This window comes from Lactuca sativa, chromosome 4 (assembly GCF_002870075.4).
Source record: "Lactuca sativa cultivar Salinas chromosome 4, Lsat_Salinas_v11, whole genome shotgun sequence".
Taxonomy (NCBI): Eukaryota; Viridiplantae; Streptophyta; class Magnoliopsida; order Asterales; family Asteraceae; genus Lactuca; species Lactuca sativa.
In genome coordinates this window covers 252,996,740-253,017,474 of record NC_056626.2, presented here as the reverse complement: position 1 = coordinate 253,017,474, position 20,735 = coordinate 252,996,740, and the positions used below count along the sequence as shown (strand labels likewise).

At 35.0% G+C, this 20,735-nt stretch overlaps 1 protein-coding gene across 4 annotated transcripts; it reads right to left on the bottom strand.

Moving 5' to 3' along the window:
* Window positions 1-450: 450 nt before the first annotated feature.
* LOC111889166 (kinesin-like protein KIN-4A) lies at window positions 451-8,945 on the bottom strand. Of its 4 annotated transcripts, none has more exons than XM_042901349.2 (24): window positions 8,846-8,945; window positions 8,454-8,617; window positions 7,240-7,386; window positions 6,956-7,105; window positions 6,612-6,865; window positions 5,510-5,841; window positions 5,334-5,425; window positions 5,119-5,226; window positions 4,730-4,843; window positions 4,378-4,468; window positions 4,009-4,121; window positions 3,837-3,935; window positions 3,630-3,743; window positions 3,431-3,547; window positions 3,280-3,360; window positions 2,812-2,883; window positions 2,575-2,665; window positions 2,410-2,441; window positions 2,227-2,324; window positions 2,044-2,142; window positions 1,706-1,927; window positions 1,436-1,601; window positions 1,189-1,344; window positions 451-1,087 (listed from the first exon to the last, which is right to left on the bottom strand). In XM_042901349.2, the coding sequence occupies exons 2-24, from the start codon at window positions 8,586-8,588 to the stop codon at window positions 857-859; spliced, it is 3,114 nt and encodes a 1,037-aa protein (XP_042757283.1). In that variant the 5' UTR covers window positions 8,589-8,617; window positions 8,846-8,945; the 3' UTR covers window positions 451-856. The 4 variants fall into 4 exon arrangements, with proteins under 4 accessions (XP_042757283.1, XP_042757282.1, XP_023741077.1 ...); XM_042901348.2 differs by having other exon boundaries at window positions 8,454-8,627; window positions 8,846-8,893; XM_023885309.3 differs by lacking the exon at window positions 8,846-8,945 and adding an exon at window positions 8,697-8,834.
* Window positions 8,946-20,735: the final 11,790 nt, after the last annotated feature.

Sequence of the window (20,735 nt, the reverse complement as noted above, 5' to 3'; positions counted from 1 at the left end):
CATTTTATCAATGTAGTAACTAAGACATTGAATATGAACCCTAGAAAACATTTTTTGAAGTGTTTATTGTTAAATAATGTATTTGAGATGTATCTTTATTGTTTGAAACTATTTATTACTAAAAGAGCAAGAGGAGCGACTTTAAAGTAAACCGTTGATGAACCCACCCAAAACAACCGTGCCGAACCCACAGGCCCGCCGGCACCGGTGATGAATTCCAGCCAAAACACATCGAACCTTGGACCATAAGCATCTCTATGAGTGTTTCGTAATTTCAAAATAACTTTATAAAAATTGCTTTTTGCCACCGTTTATGAGTTTTTGAAAAGTAATTTTCAGATAAAACGAGAATAACCACGTCTCCATGGACCAACATATATAACCATAATTCAAGAACCACGTAATGAAATACAAGAAACACAAATGGATAGTAACATTTTGCAAAACCACTCACAAACGTCATGTCATCTTATAAAAAAATTAAAACGACAATAATGTTGGCAAACATTATAAAAATGTTCTACCATTGTTAATAAACCACTAATTGCACTCATTACTCATACAATTTCACTACAAACAAATTAGCAATACAACAACTACAACACTTATATATAAATTTCAAAAACAAAAAAATCAAACTAGAAAAAAACCCATACATCCACACACTAATTTCATCTTCATAATATCCTAACACACACATCTCAACTTTATATAAAACTTTACCTATCCATCATCTACAACCACCGATCTCCAACACAACACCCACCAGCCTTGTTCGTTTCCCTCCACTTATTTCCATGTTCTTGGAGATGAATGAATATACAATACCAATATAATATAATATAATATAAATTTGTTAATGTCTATGATGATAAATGACGTCAGATATTGCATGTGCGCGAGATTTTGTTCTCATGATTGTTTCATCGCTGTGTTTTATAAGCTCGGAGAGTCTCCATGGTTTTTGCCATTTCCATTTGAATTGGAGTAGCCATTGATGGTGGCTCCTCTTCCACCTCCATAGTTTCCCGGAGGAGTGGCCCACCAGAGCCAGCTTCTTCAGAGACAACTGACCAATCGGCACCATCTGTTGTAGTCATAATTAAGATTTTTAATCAGAGATAAATTCAGTATAAATAAATAAAAAAGGAAAGAGTAAAATTACGGATGTATGTAATGTGAACGGACCTTTCGTTTCTGGTCTATGAAGGCGGCTGACTCCCTGACTGAACCGTTAGCTATGCCTGCTGTGTATTTCAGTTGTTTTGGTACGGGTACAGAGTTTGGAGATAACGGTCCGCTCATGTCATCAGCCAAGTGTTTTAGCGAATTGTGGGAGTTTCCCTGTTTCCAATACCGGAGTTAGTAATCAAAAAGTTTTATGTTATACTGCTACTGTTTACTGTCTACTGACTACTGAAAACTTGTGTCTTACGGAGGCAGATGAAGGCAATGCGGTTGCGACAGTTTGCTGCTCCCTAAGTTTTAGCTCCTTCTCGGCTTCTTTTCTTCTTAATTCACTTTGTCTAAGAAGACCCACAAGCTCTTGCAACTGTTCGTCCATTTCCTTCATGTCAATATCCTTTTCCCATGATTGGCACCTAAAAATACCCACAAAAATCAGTGACTAGTAAATGATGTTTTGCTATTACTGGGTAGGAAAGAAAGTAGGATGGTTATGGTATAATAAATGTTTAGTTTTTACCTAGCATCTGCAAGAGAATTGAACATATACTGAAGCAGATTTTTAGCATCGCCCATTGATCGGAGCTGATTCCAACGTCCACGGTTAGCAAAGGCACGTTCCCTTTCTTCTGCCTCGGAGAGTTGTGAAGCCATGAACACAAGTGAATTTGATGAAATGTTTAACATGCTCTCTAGTGAAGATATTCTTGACATTCTTGCTTCAGGTGATAAAGATGACGCCCTACACAAATTAATTCATCCACTCACTAAACTAAACTATATAAATAATAATCATAAAATAATGAAAGTAGGTTTAACCTTTTTTCTAAATGGTAAAAAGGAAGAATAAAATTGTACCTAGAGAAAGCATTCTTTCCTTTTGGAGGACTAACTCCTTTTGCAGCAAATTCTTCAACTTGTCTAAGAACAGCAAGCTCTTCCGCAAGTGCAGCACGCCTGGGATATAACCAAAGTTTCTCATTTAGGCATTGTAATTTCAACCTTATTTTTATAATAATATAAAAATAAAAAGATGCATACACTTGGCTTTGTTTCTCATATTCATGTCGAACTTCATGAACGTTCACCATCACTTCCAGCTCATGATCAAGCCACCGCTGCAATGACTTCTCATTGTTCTGAAAACAAAAAATTTTGTTTATTAAATATATTAAAATTACAATTTTGCCCCCAGAATAACCAAAATTTAATAATGACATTTACCTGTACATTTGTTCCATTTCCATTGCTAGTCACTGCAAGACAACCATGGTTCAGTTATAAATGATCTATGTGTGGTTTCTTTTAGACTCAATAGTGATTAAATGACCATTTTAACCTTTTGCAATGTTGAATGAGAGTAAATTTTCATCATTTAGCAACACAAACCTGAGTTGTCACGTGTTGACTTGCGGGCCTCTAGCAATTCTTTGAGCCTCTTGGTTGCCATTGCAGCCTCTTCTGTCTTTCTTTGTAGAACCTAAAAGTTGATAGCATAATAATGCAATAAAAACCATTAGAAAATAATAGACTATGTTTGAAAACACAATGTTATAATTGGGTAGAAGTTTTCATGAGGTTAAATAATCATAAATAATTAAATAGTTAAAAGAATCTAATTCTGACCATTTTCTGGCGTTGATTTAGAGCTTGCAGTTTGTGCCTTTCATATTCATTTCTCCTCCCTTCTTTTTTTAGCTGCATTAACATCAAGAAATGGACAAACAAAAGTCATATGGGATAAATGATTGGTTCAAATAATCAAATTTAAGAAATAGCAACGTACTTTCATTGATTTGTACATTATATATAGCATCTTACTTTTATTTCTTCCTAAATTCCTATTACAGTATTGTGATTTGTGATAGGCAGATTTTTCAAAGTATGATGTCCTTAAAAGAAAAAATTGGAAATACAATGTTTTAATTGGATAGATTTTCCAATTAATAGTTTTTTTTTTTAAAGTAGAATGGTGCAATAGATATAAATGAAAGTAGGATGCTATAATACACAGATAAATGAAACTACATTGTTATATCTAGCATATAGCTCCAAATAATTTTGTATGAAAATGCATGAGAAAAAAGAACATGCCTGCAATAATTCTTTTTCACGAGATGCTTTCCACTGCCTGAATTGCTCAGCTTCTTGCTTTATTCTGTGTTGCAGTTGAACCTACATCCTTAAATAAGTTAATACCAAATTTGACCTTAATAAATAAATATGACATAATTAAAAACTAAACCTTTTGTGCCTTGATGAATTGTATCTCATCTTGTAACTTTTTGGCTGCTTCATCACTCTTTTGTTTTTGTTTCATAATTTGCACTTGACTATCTTTTTTCTTCTTCAGGTCCAGAATCTGTGTAAAAATTCATAGGAACATGTTTATTTATTAATTAGCAATGATATGAAAATAAAAATAAAAAAATAAAATAAAATACCTGTGATTCGAGTGATTTTAACTTGTGGGAATGTAAATCTTGCAATTTTTGTGTTTGGCCATCTGAAGTAGCTGAAAGATTTTCAATTTCAGTCTGCAACCTGTCTCTCTCTTTCTTCATAAGTGAATTAACAAGTAAATGTTAATATTGAATTACCAAAAAATGTAAAAAAAAAATGAATATAGTTTATTTTTTATGTAGTTTTACCTGTACTGCCCTTTTTTCATCCTCAAGTTCCATTATTTTCTTTCCAAAATGTTGCTTAAGGGTCATTGTATCAAATCCACCAAAAAGTTTCATCTCCGACTGCATAAATAAATTTAAATTTATAAGAAAAATTGTGAATACAAAAATAAAAAATAAAAAAATTTTTACACACCTCCTTTTGTTCTAAGCGTTTATTCAATTCATGTAGTTCTTTGTCCATGGAGTCTTGTAGAAGGGTGTGCTCCCATTCTTTTGCTGCTTCTTCATCTATACCAGTAGAATCACCTATTTTCAATATTACAAGAATGCCATTAACTAAGAGATAAAGTTCAGATAGTGTTAAATGCAAGAAATAGCAACATACTTTCTTTATAGCATCCTACTTTTATTTCTTTCCTAATAAAACTGAAAGTACAATGCTATAATTGGGAAGATTTTTTTGAAAAGAAGAAAAGTTTTGAAAGTAGAATGCTGTGATAAAATGAAAGTAAGTTGCCATTTATTGAATTTATTAGATCTTTCAAATAAGGTAAAAAAGTACCACTTTCACTCATCTGATAATCAGATGAATCAACACTACTTTGCAAGCTTCGTTTAATTCCTTCATTTTCCAAACAAAAGGAATCATCACCCTGCAAAAAGTAGTTATCAGGTTACATTTACACAAACTTATATATAAAATACATTAGAATGTTTTTGGAATCTAAAAATCTAAAAAAGAATCTAATATATCACATGTTTTGTTGCCAACAAAAGTAATGGAATTCGATGACAAAAATTTAAATGTCTATTCAAATTTCAACATCTTTTTTTGTTGTAAATGTATATAACTTATTTTCACTTAGGAAATTTAATTATATATAGTGAAAAATTATTATTTAGTACATGCATACTTTAGTATCCATTTCAGAGTGATCAATGGCAATGCCTCGGCTTCTGTAAACATGAAGCTCCCTACAAAGATCCTGATTGGTAGCTTCAAGCCAAGCAATCCTTTCCCTTAGTACCTAAATCAAGTTAAAAATTAAAAAAATAAAATAATGATCAAATAAACAAAAGTACGTTGCAATTTCTTATATTCCAAGTAGCAACATACTTCCATTTCTTTGAAGACTTTCAATTTTTTCTTCTTATACTTTGAAAATCTATTCAGCTATAGCAGTGAAACTTACTTTGTATTTGAATGACATTTGCTATAAATAGGTAGAATTTTCAAAGTATAATAAATAAATTAATAAAAGTATGTTGCTATTTATTGCATTTAACTCTTTTGTTGACATACTTGTAATTCAACCGAAGAACCTCCACCACGAGCACAAAGTTCAGCCTGCAAACACTCTAATTGTTGGCGCATCTTCAACATTTCACTGGACATTGGATCCCTATTGACCTGGTCAATGGTCAAAAGTCAAAAGTCAAAACATTGGTCCTATTTTAGTCAAACCCTTCAAAAACAAAGAAAAAAAATTGAACTGTAATTCTACACTTATGACTTACCACAGGCTTATTCTGGATATTTCGAGCGCGATTAGCATACTTCAATGTGTTGAGAGTTTCCTCAGCATTTATATCAGCAGGACTAACACATGCTGGAAATTTATAAATTGATAACTTCTATGTTTTTGGAAATATAAAAGTATATGATTATAGGATTATAAATTATAAAAAGTTACCAATCATAACGGTTCTACTGTTTCCACCAAGTGAATCTTGTAAGAGACGAGTGAGTTTACTATCTCTGTAGGGAACATGAGCACCTTCTTTTCGTTTCTTCTCATCACCAAGGGCACTTATGACATTTCCAAGTGCAAGAAGACCCTTGTTGATATGAACTCCTTCTTTGAACCTCATTCCATCAGAACCTGTTCTTTTAGCTCTTTCTGATCCAGCAAGATCAACTAAATGCAACTTTGCACATAAATATTCATCACCCATGGAGTCATTTGAATTTGAATCACCTTTTCGTATTTGTTCAACCGTTATTGTGAAAATGGCATGTGAACGACTGCATACAAAAGGTGAACATATATAAATGGATATACAGGATAGGACAGGATAGAACAGGTTGTACTGTGTTTGACATGCATCAGACTGAGATTGATTGTCAGACTGTCAATGAGACAAGATTACTTTTTTTTTCCCAAACAAGGTGGGACAGGGACTCAGTCACTCTCGATCTCTTGTATGTGCAAAAGACATAAATACCCCTCATCGCTCTCGACTACATATAAAAGGTGACCACACATAAATACATATACAGGACAGAATAGGTTGTACTGTGTTTGGCATGCATTAGATTGAGACTGAGACTGTCTGGCGTTAATGGGAGATTACTTTTTTTTGTCCCAAACAAGTTGGGACAGGGACTAGCTCCCGATCTTTCATATGTGCAAATGACATAAATACCCCTCATCCTCATCATTGAAAATAGCATGCATGATGTTAAGATTATAAATCTTGATTGGTTATTCAACTAAAATTAATGTCAATGGGACAAAATTGCTTTTTTGTCCTAACCAAGGTGGGACAAGGACTTGCTCTCGATCTTTCGTATGTGAAAAAGACATAAATACCCCTCATCCTCATCATTCAAAATAGAATGCATGATGTTGACCTTGATTGATTATTCGACTGATGTTAATGGGACAAAATTACTGTTTTGTCCCAACAAGGTGGGGCAGGGACTCGCTCTCGATCTCTAGTATGTGCAAAAGACATAAATACCCCTCATCCTCATCATTGAAAATAGTGTGCATGATGTTAAAGATTACAAACCTTGATTGGTTATTCATGTTTGTACTCCCTGTTGCCCTGCTTAAAGATCCATGTTCCAGACAATCAGCCATTTCTTTTAAGGTTTGAACACCACATTCAGTTGATCCTGCAAGTGTTATGACACCATTTGAAGTTTCACGAATTTGTATTGGTGGCTTCCCTGGAATATTTACTTTCCCATTTTGCCCATTTGGTGACTCTGATTTATTACTGGAATTGGGATCCAGCAAGTCCCTTACTTCTTCTTTTAGAATCTTCACATGAGAATATTTCATTAAAACATTGATTGAAGGGTATTAAAGTAAATTGACATAAGGAGAGGAGAGGAGAGCAATAGAGCATACCTCAATGAAAGAGACATGCAACTGGAATTCTATTTGATGCTTTAAACTTTCAATCTTGTTGAATAAAGCACTCATAGCTTGAGGAATAAGCCCTGTTTGGGCACCATCTTTGCATCCAGAACCCATGGTGTATGTCTTTCCTGAACCAGTCTGTGAAACTTTAATTGTTAAATATCATCATAATATATATATATATATATATATATATATATATATATATATATATATATATATATATATATATAGAATATGAATATATCTCCATTGTTTAAATAAATAAATACCTGGCCATAAGCTAAAACAGTAGCATTATATCCTTGAAATAAACCATCAACAAGAGGAGAAACACACTCTTCAAACATGGCAGATGATGGGGTTCCAGTGCTTCCATACACATGATCAAAAGTAAAAGAATGTGTACCAAGTTGCACCTGTAATGTAATCAATGATTTAGATATTTATATATTAAAAAGTAAATTACAATCTTAAGTACTGTTTCAGACCTTTTAGAAGTGATTATAACATTTAGAGATTTTGCTTTCTAAAATCTATAACAAAGTTCCACAAATAGATAAATGATTTTTGATTTGGTAACCCCTTTCCTTTCTAGAGAAGATACTAATCACAGAGAAACTTTTTTATGTAAAAGTCTGAAGAAGGGCCAAAACTATATATGAATCAAAGAATGTTCAACCTCAAACTACCAAAATAGAATCAGCTATGAAAAGAGACTCTTTTAAGGTCCATAAACGAAATATAACTCTATTAGGTTTTTCAGACTTCATTATCTCGTTTTGCTGAATGATTCAGATAGTTTACCAGAAGAGAGAAGACAAAAGCTGGTAAATTGGTAAAAAAGAAAAAGAAATTACAGGTTAATAGCAAATGATCAGAGAGTATAAATCAACACACTAACACAAAAGTGTTCATGATTTGCATACTCATGTTATGTCTTTGACTAATGAGTCAGTTAATACATTAATAAACACACTAAAATCGATCATTTTGTGTTGGAAACCATGAAGACCAAAAAGCAAGAAAACACCCCTACCACGGGTTACCTATAAACCTTTACCAAACTTGGTATTTAGTGTGAAGAAATGTGTGATGATTGTTAATCTGCAATAAATCTTAATTGCGCATGCAATTTCCCAATTAATGACAAAAAAACACTTCCAGAAAGCACCATCACAACTAAAAGTTAAGTTAGTTCTCAGATCACGAACAATACTATCACAGTCATAAACATGCATCTTGGATGGCTCTTCAGATTTCCCCCAAATAAGTTAAAATAAAGAGAAATTCGATGCGTAATCGTAGTGGTAGAATTGATGGTAATTGTGGTACTTCACATTTGAGATCTACTGGATCTCTCATAACTCAGATTCATTTATCTCTTAGACCAATCAATGCCACCAAAACTTAAACCAAATTAGGGAATCAGCAATCAGCGAAAGAAGAGACGATTAGGAGATGAGCGAGTGGGCAATTCCTTAACCTGAGGTTTCCCAGGGACGACAGCGACACAATCCTTACACGCTTGAAGCTTTTCATCTCCGATTAGAGGCCTTATGTGTACTGCTACTTTGACACAACAATCCTCCATAGTCGTGGCGGAAGCCGCTGTTTCCATCACATTAAAGCAACAGTGGAAGTAGATTTCTGCAAACAGCTACAGATTGAGAGAATGAGAAAGTAATTTCACAGCAATGGTATTCACCAAATCAGTTGTTCAGCTTACAAATATGAGATGAGATGCGATGAGAGAGAGAGAGAGAGAGAGAGAGAGAGAGAGAGAGAGAGAGATGAGTGGTGGTAATGTGGAGTGCAGCAAAAGGGTGGGGGGTGGGGAGAGAGAAGCTAAACTGTAACGACAGCACCAACAACAACCTGTAAGTAGACTTGAGTTACATTTCCTTTCATGGTCTTCTTTCTTCCTTCCTTCCTTTCTTTCTCTTCTTTTTTATTTTTATTTTCCTTTGGAAAAAAAATACTAATAAAAGTACATTTTATGTATTTGTCGTTTGTTTTTCTAATTATTTCTTAATAATAAGTTATATTTTACAAATATCGTATTTTAAAATATCTAATTTTACTTTAATCTAAAATATAAATAAAAGTTTATAACAAATAAATGGACAAAATCTACTAAAATCGGTATATATTGATCAATTTTATAGGTTTATTTTCGTTTCGTTCCCAACACTTTTTGTATCTCAAATATTTTAACATATAACAGGAGGTTGAAAATGATAATAATTAAAATTTTATCAAAATTTAATGGATATAATGAAATATTAACATGTAAATATAACAATGTTCTGCATAGGAAATTTATAAAACCTAACTGAATATAATGTATTTTATGTAGTGTTTATAAAATAAATCAATAAAAACATATTTACCTTTTTGTCTACAAAATAAATTACCATTTCGGCTTCCTTGTGGGTTGTGTGTTCCTTGGCATTCACTGCAAAGCAGCCCATATGGTTTGTGTGCGGGTGTGAGTGGCATTAAAGCGTCTAAACCACACTTTCCCAAATTACCCTTCAACGGCTCTCCCTGTCCGTTTCGCATTTTACAGTTTTGCCCCTGCGCATTTCCCCGGGAATAATTATTACTTTCTTAAACAAAACAAATGTTAATAAAATTGTAAATTTTTCTAGCACTTAAAATATATACATAAATTGCTATTGTCGTTTTATTTAGAGTGTTAAATGAGACATTTGTATTGTGTTTTTGTCTTAAACAACAACAACACGTATAATAATATTTTATGTAACATGAATACGATAGGATATGATGTAATGATTATTTTTATTAATACGAAAATGAATTGATAAAACAAAACAAACACTACAAAGATAACATAATATAGTTATTAGTTTATTTAATTCATACTTAATCATATATAAGACGAAAACACGGAAAACAAATGCTAAATCGTATCAATTTTATGTCGACTTTTAAATATGACATGACATCATGTTTTTTTACAACCGACATAATTACACGAACATAAATTCAAATTTTGAATTTTTCTTAGTTTCATTTTGTGTCGTATTTTTTTCGTGTCGTGTCATCAGTTGACACCTCTAGTTTTATTATACGTTACAACTTTTTGTCGCATCTATTTAAATTTGGTTAAGTTGTTTGTAGAAATTTGTTGTTGTAAGTGCAAAAAGTATTCGTATATTAATCAAGGTATAATATTTTTATTGTTTTTGTTTGAGTATGTGTTTAAAAAAAAGTTATAACCATTACAATATTACCCAAAAGTAAAATAATTATCAATGTTATAATTAAATATATAATTAAAATAATTATCAATGTAAAATATATTTCTTTAGAAAATTTTGGAAATATAATGAACACATTTGTTTCTTTTTAAAATACAGTGTTACAAAACTAAAAAATATAGACTTTCAATTAGGGGTAGAAACGAGTCGAACCGAGCTCGAGCTCAAGTAGGCTCTGACTCAACTCGTTTTAAAATTCATAGGGCTTGAGTTCGAGTTCGGCTCGTTTTGAGCTTAGTTTTCAAAGCTCAAGCTCAGCTCATTGATAATTTAAAATGCTCGAACTTGGTTCGGGCTCGACTTGTTTGTCAGGCGAGCTAAAACGATCATAAGCTCAACTCGAGCTCGCAACGGTTAATAATCAAATATCAAGCTCGTTAAAAAGCTGGTTTATCATTATTTAATATTTAATATCCAATTACTTAATTATAATTTAATATATGAAATTGAAAATAAAATTTATATTATATAAATATGTATAGGTTTATTTAGGCTTGCAAGGGTAATCGAACTCATCAAATGAGACTTGAGTTGAGTTTATTTAATAAATGGGTCCGAAACTAAGCTCGAGCTTGAGTAAGTTTTTTATGAGTCAATCTCAAATAGCTCACAAGCAACTCGGTTCGTATACACCCATCCTTACAATGTTGTAATAAAGATAAATAACATTAATATACTTTTATTTAAAAAACTAATTAGTTATGAACATTGATATCTTTTAGTTAGTCTTTAATTTATATAGCATTTAATCCAAGTTACTATCATGGAGTTTGTTGATGGTATTTATTGGTCAAACATCTTATTACAATATCAATTATCATTATTGTTCAGCAAAAAGTTTTATATCCATGATTTATTAGTTGAAAGGCAATGAAAGAAAAAAGTCGGAAAGACAGCGCAATACCACGTGATGTTAGGAATCGGAATAGAATAAGAAGAGTGATTTGGGGGCAGCTTCCATTCCGTGTATCTTAGTCCTCACACTTCTTCCCATTCATCCCTGCCAAACTGTCATTTTATTTTTTTTATTTTATTTTTGTCTTTCATACATATAAATGTTCCTCGTCAAATAATCTAAATATGTCAAAATCATACACCAATTAGACCAAGGTTATCCAATAATTTAATATTTTAATATGTAATGTCTTTTTGAGACAACAAGAATGAATTGTTAAATTTGATGTATTGTTAATAGATGTGTTGTAACGTTAGAATGTATGTCTAAAGAAAATATCTTTTTTTTTTCTTAGACAAGTGAAGCATTCACTTATCTAAAAATGCTTCGTCATTGATTATATGCTTGTTGCTCTTTTAATTTTTTTGAATCATTGTTGGTTTCATTTTAACATGTTTTTGTCGAGTCTTTTATTTGGTTGGCTTTTGTATACTAGAATGGCATCAAGTATCAATTTCTTGTGGAAAAAAAAAGGATAAGTTACATCCTTTGGGAGATGATGCTACGTCGATCATCCACCTAGCTTGTCAGGTTCTTGTATCAAGGTGATGTCGAAGATCATCGTAGTACATATGGATCACATAAAAATGGTTAGGAGTAGTATCGAGAGTGCTCTTAGTAATGCTCTATGATACCCAAGGTTCTAAATAGTGTAAGGTGTAACGTGACGGAAATGTCAAACCTCAAGCTTTATGAGTCGTGACGAGTTACGGCGTTTATTAAGACATGATTTAAGATGGTGATTTTTATATAATTAATAATTTTATATGTATTTTCTAATATTATCAATTTTTATATACATATACAACTTAAGGCAATGTTTTGTTAAGTTGTGGTGTCACAGCTTTGGAGTCATGACGAAGTTTTTAAAACCATGATAATACCTAAGTTGGGTCAAGAAGTCTAAGTAATATGTGGATAAGAGAGAATAATTTTCCTCATCTTCTTTCTTACCTTGTGTGTTACTTTCTTTCGGTCTATATTGGGAAGGATTCATTGGATGGGATGTTAGTGTAGAATGTACCAAGGTTACCGACTAGCCTTGTTTTATTGGGTATGGTTCATGATGCTTGTACGTTTAATGTGTTTATATGGGATATTTATCCAAGCGAATCATGTGAGCCACTTTCCCCATAATTATGCTTTATGAGTAGTTGATATAGGCATTTGTTCGGATAGTGTTATTTTGAATGCTTTCCGGATAGTATCAGGTTATCTATTATTCGGTCATCCGGTTATCCTATTATCTAGATGAAAGGGTATATTGTTCAGGATACTTTGGGTGGGTCCCTAATTAGGAGGCTAGTGTGGAACCCCATCATGTGGGTAAATCAGAGAAGAGTAAAAATATTTTGGACATGTCAAGTTTTGAACCATTGACTTCATTATGGAATTACTGTTTGATTAGTGTCTAAGCCCGTAACTATATTTGGTATGTACTTGACCCAGTTGTGCATGGTCCTTTTGGGTTGTCTTCACCAAAGCAACTTGACAGGATGATTTATGGAGAGAAAGAGAGAAGTTATTATGGTTTATTAATATATTATATGAATAATATATTAAATGAGAAATCATATAGTTTAATTAATATTAGTCAAGAATTAATTTTGTGGCTAAAAGAGATTAATTAAATAAAGCGGGCTAGAACTGTCAATTGTGTGAGAGTTGGTTTTAGGCTGTGAACTCTCTTGGATATAAGGGGGACGAAATTATGAGTGGAAGCTCACTCTAATTTCGTCCAAGGAGGCCTTATTCCAGAAGGTTCTCAAGCTGCTTAGGGCCTAAGTCATCCAATTAGGGTTTTGACTGAAACCCTAGCAGCTTAGCTATATAAAGGACCCCAGGGCTTCAGTTTCGGCTATACCAAGAACCCTAGAGTTACTATAGCCGAAAATTAGCCTGTCTCCATTATAGGTGTTACACATGTAACACTAAGCTTCTTGAAGATCAAGGATTCTTGCAACTATTAAAAGGTATCATCTAAACTTGTTTTGTTATAGATTTTGATTTCAATGTATGCTAGAATAGGGTATTCAAGTCTTGGATGAATTGCATGTACAATAGAGAAACCTAGATCCAAGCTTTAGGGTTTTGCATGAGTACATATGATTGTTCTTTTATATAAAACTCATCAGTGGTATCAGAGCCTTGATTGGTTTCTATTGTATTTGATGCTTTGTGTTTCATTCATGCTTGAAAATTTGAATTTTTGGTCATCTGCCTGACAAACTCGTCGAGTCAAAAAGTGGCTTCGACGAGTAGGATGAACTCGACAAGTCCATAAGGGGACTCGGCGAGTCAAGCTGTCAGACAGAGGGATTTTCAGGATTTTATGTCTATTTTGTTGTGGGATACTTACCAAATCGTTTTTAATTAATAAAATACGAATTTTATTGATATTGGGTGATTATCCTTGCCAAAATAAAATATAATTGAATAATTAATTGAATAATTACTTCCTTATATGATAAATGTTAATTATTTGGATTATTTGATCATTATCTTGCATGAAATTGAATTAGGTCAAAAATTAGATAATCACCATAATTAATTGTTTAATTAATTATCTAAATTTTGATCTAGATAGTTTTGAAATGTTTCAAAACTTTCCCTCAAGTTTTGGAATTTAATTTTTGGATTAAAAGTTTAATTTTGAAATTATTAAATTCCAAACCCTAGAACATTTTACAAGTTTACAATTCACCCTATACTATTATAATATTATAAGAATAATTATTATATATGTATAACTTAAATGCTAGTCTTACCGTTAGTATGCCTCATTCATGAAGCCGATCTATAAGGGGGTATAAGGTTATGGCCTATAAAATGGCCGTTTAATGGGTATCCAGTCTCACCCACCGCTTCCTTGATTGGTGGAGGGTCGTTAGCCGAACGGGTAGGATAGGGAAACCCTTTCCTCATTAAAAGTATAATGAATTATAAAGTAACTAAATGTTTTATAAAAAAATTTCCAATCTTATTTACTTTAGGAAAAATGTGAATTTGATGTTATTCCATGAAATTACACTTTGTACCATTGCTAAGAAGTTAATGGAGCATGTATGGTTAACCAACACACTAATTTGGCTCTAAGCAAAGGTGGCAAAGGGTGACTTGATGTTTGTCATAGATCGATGAAGCGTGTGTGGTTAACCGACACATCGATTAGGTGATTGTAACATTGGGGGCACCATGTATATTTACATGGTTATTCACACCCTGTTTGTGATCATCGGTATCCCAGTCACAAACTTGAGGGGCATATCAAGATTTAAACATGCCATTGAAAAGGTCAATGAGTCTCAAAAGATCTAGGAGTTTTCAATACATTTAAAACTTAATTCTCTTTTGTTTTTCATGGTGGAAAATAGTGAATCGTCATTAACTTACCTTCAAATTATTTGTTGTTTAGATTATGAAATCCCTCTTCTAAATTGCAAATAATGTTGTTGGATCCTAACCCAAGTTTCTCATTTAGGTGTTTAATTGGGGATTCTTATCTAATCAAACTTTGTCTCTTTTCTTCTTTAGATGTAGAACTTGAACAACGCTTCCGGCTCAAACACCTCCGGCTCATTATCACTCATGAATTTGTGTGGGAGGGTGATCTTCGACGGAAACAATTTTAATGATTGGATCTGTAATATAAGAATGGTCACCCGCTACGAGGACAAGGAGTATGTCCTCGACAAGGAGCTGAAAGAGGTGGACATGAACACTGCCACTCCGGAAGAGATCGCTGCCTTCAAGGCCCATGAGCGTGATGCCACGAAAGTCCATTGCATCATGCTAGTGACCATGACTTATGAACTCCAAAAGTCCTACGAGGACTTCTAGCCCTACAAAATGCATCAGGACTTGGTTGAAAGGTATCACCAAAGTGTGAGGTGGGAGAGGTACGAGATCATCACCTCGATGATCACGACCAAGATGAGAGACGGAGAGTCTGTCACTAATCATATGCAGAAGATGCAGAGGCATGTTAACCGCCTACTGAAGTTAAATTTTAACTTCGATGAAGAGCTGGCGATTGACATCATCCTTCATTCACTGCCACCCTGCTTCAACCAGTTCCACATGACCTACCACATGAACAAAGAGGAGGTCACATTGAGCAAGCTTCAAGGTCTATTGAGGACTGCTGAGAGCAACCTTAAGGACAAGTCCGTTGCACAAACTCCTACTCCTACTGATTCCCCCGTCTTGGCTATTGGGCAAGGAAAGGGTAAGAAGAGGAAGGCTCCCTCAAAGATCAACCATAAGGGAAAGTCCCATGATGGCACCTCTTCTAGTAGAACCAAGGCTGGTTCTGCTAGACCCACCTCCAACCCAAAGGATGCAAAGTGCTACTACTGCCATGAGAAGGGGCATTGAAAATGAAGCTGCCTGAAATATCTGCAAGACATCCAGGATGGAAAGATCAAGCCATCCTTTGCAGGTATTTATACTATTCAATCTAATAATTCATCACATGATATTTCTTGGGTACTTGATACAAGATGTGGTTTTCACATTTGTTCTGACTTGCAGGGCCTAAGAAGAAATAAGGATGTGGAGCATGGGAAGATAAACTTGATCATGGGGAACAGAAGATCGTCGTCTGTCACCAAGATTGGAGTTTACTCTTTAGTGCTTAGTAATGGATTAGGACTAGATTTGAATAATTGTTTCTATTCGCCAGCAATGGCAAGAAACATCATTTATTTTCATGGTTTGTATAGACAAGGATTTAGATATTCATTTGATAATGAAAAGGTTTCTATTAATGTTTATCTTAATGGTGTTTTCTATTTTGAATCATTGCCTTGTAATGGAATATATGAAACTGTGATGGTTGTAGACAACTTAGGAAATGATGTGTTGCATATCGAATCTTCCAATAGTTCGGACAAAGCATGCTTGTGGCATTGTCGTCTTGGACATGTCAGCGAGAAGTGCATAGCCCAACTCCAAAAGGATGGAGTGTTGGAGTCATTCGACCTTAGGGACGATGACGTGTGCGAGTCTTATTTGCTTGGAAAGATGACCAAGTCACCCTTCACTGGTACTTGTGAGAGGGGTGAGGGTTTATTGGATCTCACACACACCAATATGTGTGGGCCCTTTAGATCCACCACAAGGGATGCGAGCCGCTTCTATGTGACTTTCACCGATGATTATAGCAGGTATGGATATATATACTTAATCAAGCACAAGTCAGAAACCTTTGAAAAGTTCAAAGAGTTTAAGTAAGAAGTGGAGAATCAGTTGGGCAGGAAAATCAAGATGCTTCAATCCGATCGAGGTGGAGAGTACCTTAGTCTTGAATTCCACGACTACCTCAAGGAATGCAGAATCGTTTTGCAGTTGACGCCGCCTAGGACACCGCAGTTGAATGGTGTGGCTGAGAGGCGTAATCGAACCTTGCTAGTCATGGTTCGTTCCATGATGAGTCGTGCTTCGCTACCTATCTCCTTTTGGTGGTATGCCTTAGAGACTGCCGCCCATATCCTTAACTTAGTCCTTACAAAGAAGGTTGCCAAAACACCTCGCGATATGTGGAAGGGAAAGCTCCCTTGTTGGCACATATCAAGGTTTGGGGTTGCGAGGCTTTCGTAAGACGAAATACTCACGACAAGATCGAACGTCGAAGTGAGCGGTGCATTTTCATTGGCTATCCGCAGAAGTCCTTTGGATATCTCTTCTATAGACTGAGTGAAAATTTTGTCTTCGTTGCTAGGAGAGGGGTTTTCCGAGAGCAAGAACTCATAAGCCAAGGGGACAGTGGGAGGCAAATCGATCTTGAATAGCTTAAAGAGTCGAGCGATGAAGGAACCTCTGATGTTGGCGCTCAACCCGTGGAGGAAATTCCGGTTGAACCGATTGACGAATCCTTACCTCTTAGACGTTCCAGTAGAGATAGTGTTCTGCCTGTGTTTTATGGTTTTCATATAACAAGTGAGGTTGATACGTTTATTAGTGATAGTACACTAATAAATTTGGATGAACCTAATAGCTAGAAGGAAGCCATGGCATGCCTGTAGTATGCAAAATGGAAATAGACTATGGACAGGGAGATTCAGTCCATGTATGACAACTACGTTTGGAATTTGGTTGGCAATGTGTCATGTCGTAAGATGGCCGGGTGCAAGTGGATCTTCATGAAGAAGACCGACATGGATGGGAAGGTACACACTTATAAAGCACGATTGGTTGCGAAGGGCTTTACTCAAACTCTTGGAGTTGACTATGATGAGACTTTCTCACCAGTTGCGAAGATAAAGTCTATTAGGGTGATGCTAGCCATTGTTGCATTTCATGATTATGAGATATGGTAGATGGATGTCAAAACTTCTTTCCTTAATGGAAAGTTGGCTGAGGATGTTTACATGAGTCAGCCAGAGGGTTTTGTCGATACGAAGCACCCCAATAGAGTATGTAAGCTTGAGAAGTCCATTTATGGACTAAAACAAGCATCTCGCAGATGGAATCTTTGTTTCGATGAGAAAGTCAAAGAGTATGGTTTTCTGCGAAGCGAGGATGAATCATGTGTATATGTCAAAGCCAATAGGAGTATAGTTAGCTTCCTCTTATTGTATGTCGATGACATACTACTCATAGGAAACGACATCCCGACCCTGCAGGAAGTCAAGTCCTGGCTTGGGTAGTGTTTCGCTATGAAGGACCTCGGAGAGGCTGCCTATATTATGGGAATAAGGATAGTGAGAAACAGGAGTAAAAGGCTAATAGGACTTAGTCAGAATACTTACTTGGACAAGGTACTAAAACGTTTTAGTATGGAAAATTCCAAGAAAGGGGAGTTACCAATCCAAAGTAATGCCAAGTTGAGTAAGACTCAAAGTCCGAGTACCGAAGGCGAGACAGCAGAGATGAGCCGAGTACCTTACGCTTCAGTAGTTGGCTCGATCATGTATGCGATGACTTGTACTTGACTTGATGTAGCCTTCGCTTTGAGAATGGTCAGCAGATATCAAGGGAACCCTGGCAAAGCACATTGGACCGCAGTCAAGAATATTCTTAAGTAACTTTGGAGGACCAAGGAATGGTTTCTAGTCCTCGGTGGGAGTGGTGACTTAAGGGTGCGAGGGTATAGTGACGCAAGTTTTCAGACCGACAGGGACAACTACCGTTCGCAGTCGGGCTGGGTCTTTACCTTAAATGGAGGAGCAGTGACTTGGAAAAGTTCCAAGCAGGAGACCGTAGCTGATTCAAAGTGCGAATCAGAGTATATAGCGGTGAGCGAAGCGTCAAAGGAGGCGATATGGTTGAAGAACTTCATTGTAGACCTTGGAGTTGTGCCAGCCATAAAGGAGCCCATGGAAATTTTCTGTGATAATGAAAGAGTGGTTGCTTTCACCAAGGAACTAAGGGATCATGGCTGATCTCGACATATCGATAGGAAATATCATTTTATTCGACATCGGGTGGAAGAGGGACTCCTCGTAGTAAAGAGGATATCGTTGAAGGATAACCCAGCAGATCCCCTTACGAAGGGACTAAGTAGTGTTAAGCACTTGCAGCACGCTAGGAGCATCGAGCTGAAGGATTATATTAGTTTAGATTAGATAGTTTCGAAACGTGTAATAGATAAATGTAATTGACATTTAATGATTAATTAAAGGAGTATTATTTATAAGCAAAGTTCCTATCTTATGTTGATTGTTTACTTATTGTTTCACTTTGCATGTTTTGACTTCCTGAATAATATGATTATTTGAATATTCCACAGTCACTCATACTTTAGGAGTAGGTATGAAAGAAGATTGTCGTGAATTGGTTTGTAGATTGTCTAAAGTGTATTAGACATAGCAAAGGTTTGTTGCAACGTTCATGAGTGCTTATGAATAAGATTTGAGCATTGGATTACACCCACGCTTGCTGGTATCACTTCATGGAATTTATCTCGAGTGATCACACGACGATAACATCATATGGTCTTAAAACCTAGATATATGGCTTATTGTTTGCAAGTTGGTTGTGCATTGATAATGCGTAAACGCATCAGTAACTTGATGTTATAAAACACATTGTTATGTATGATTTGATGAGTGAATGGTAAATGCATATAAGTCGAAATTTATCTATTCATTTTATCCTAAGAGGGTAAAAGCGATATCTGGGCCCCTCGATGATTTGGTTTGACTTATGTGTCGGGCCTGGTCAGGACTGAATTGATGTGTTCAATTAAGTTCTATGTCAGACGAATTAGAGATATGTCAGACGAATTAGAGATCGAGAAACAAAATGCTAGACAATAAGTATGACTATGTTCCATGTAATTGTCCACACGATATCTAGAATAGAGGACTATACGATCCCTTATCTAAAGGACATGTTATTGATAAGATCAGAGTTCGACAACATCTTTGAGAGCTATGATTGTTAATCGGATAGTAATTGCATTTATAGTTACTAAACTTATCCAAGTGGGAGACTATTGGATTTGTGTCTAAGCCCGTAACTATATTTGGTATGTACTTGACCCGGTTATGCATGGTCCTTTTGGGTTGCCTTCACCAAAGCAACTTGATAGGATGATTTATGGAGAGAGAGAGAGAGGTTACTGTGGTTTATTAATATACTATATGAATAATATATTAAAGGAGAAATCATATAGTTTAATTAATATTAGTCAAGATTTAATTAAGAATTAATTTTGTGGCTAAGAGAGATTAATTAAATAAAGGGGTCTCGAACTGTCAATTGTGTGATAGATGGTTTTGGGCTGTGAACTCTCTTGGATATAAGGGGGACGGAATTAGGAGTGGAAGCCCACTCTAATCTCGTCCAAGGAGGCCTTATTTGTCACACCCCAAAACCGAAACGGCGGAAACGTTCTGGGGTGGATGATGTCATGTCAAGTATCACAACACATGCATTGTAGTAATCAAAGTACAACAAAACATTGCATTAATAGTAATAGTTTTACATGGTCTACTTTACAATACAACAAGGTAATACAAGTAACTATAATAAGTACAGCATGGTACTAAGCTATCTTCATCAACAGCTCCGAGGATGTACCTGTCTAATGCTAACCTGAGAATACAAGTTATTTGAAAAGCGAGTATCAGCATTTTTACAAATGTTGGTGAGTTCATAAGTATTTAGTGACATTTTATTCAAATAACCTATAATGAAGTAGTTTAAGAGATTTCAGTGTATTAGAGTTCTTTCCAGAAAATCCTATATTTTCTTTAATCAAAGCAGTCTTCTACCAAGACTGGACGGAGTTAGTGTGGTAAAAGTAGTTTTTCCCTTAATCGCTATCATTATCAAAATACAGAATTTGATTATTAAAGAAAGCAAGAGAAGTCAGGGAAATAACATATGCCTCAGCAGTGAGGACTGCTGACTAAGGCAAAGGAATCATTTACTCCAGGAGAGTATCGAACGAACGACACGCCTGGTTCCGTCTAACAAATGGAGACACAGACCCCAGAAGGTACCAAATGAAAGCTACAACTGGTAACGTATAAAATAGTGAATACATACCGCAGACAGTATCAAATGAAAGATACAT

Excerpts from the sequence above, each read along its gene's own strand:
- LOC111889166 (XM_042901348.2), bottom strand. The coding sequence starts at position 8,878 with ATGAAAGGAAATGTAACTCAAGTCTACTTACAG. Across the intron at positions 3,936-4,008 it reads AACGCTTAGAACAAAAGGAG|TCGGAGATGAAACTTTTTGG; the intron begins GTGTGTAAAAAT and ends TTATTTATGCAG. Across the intron at positions 2,666-2,811 it reads TAAATCAACGCCAGAAAATG|GTTCTACAAAGAAAGACAGA; the intron begins GTCAGAATTAGA and ends ATCAACTTTTAG.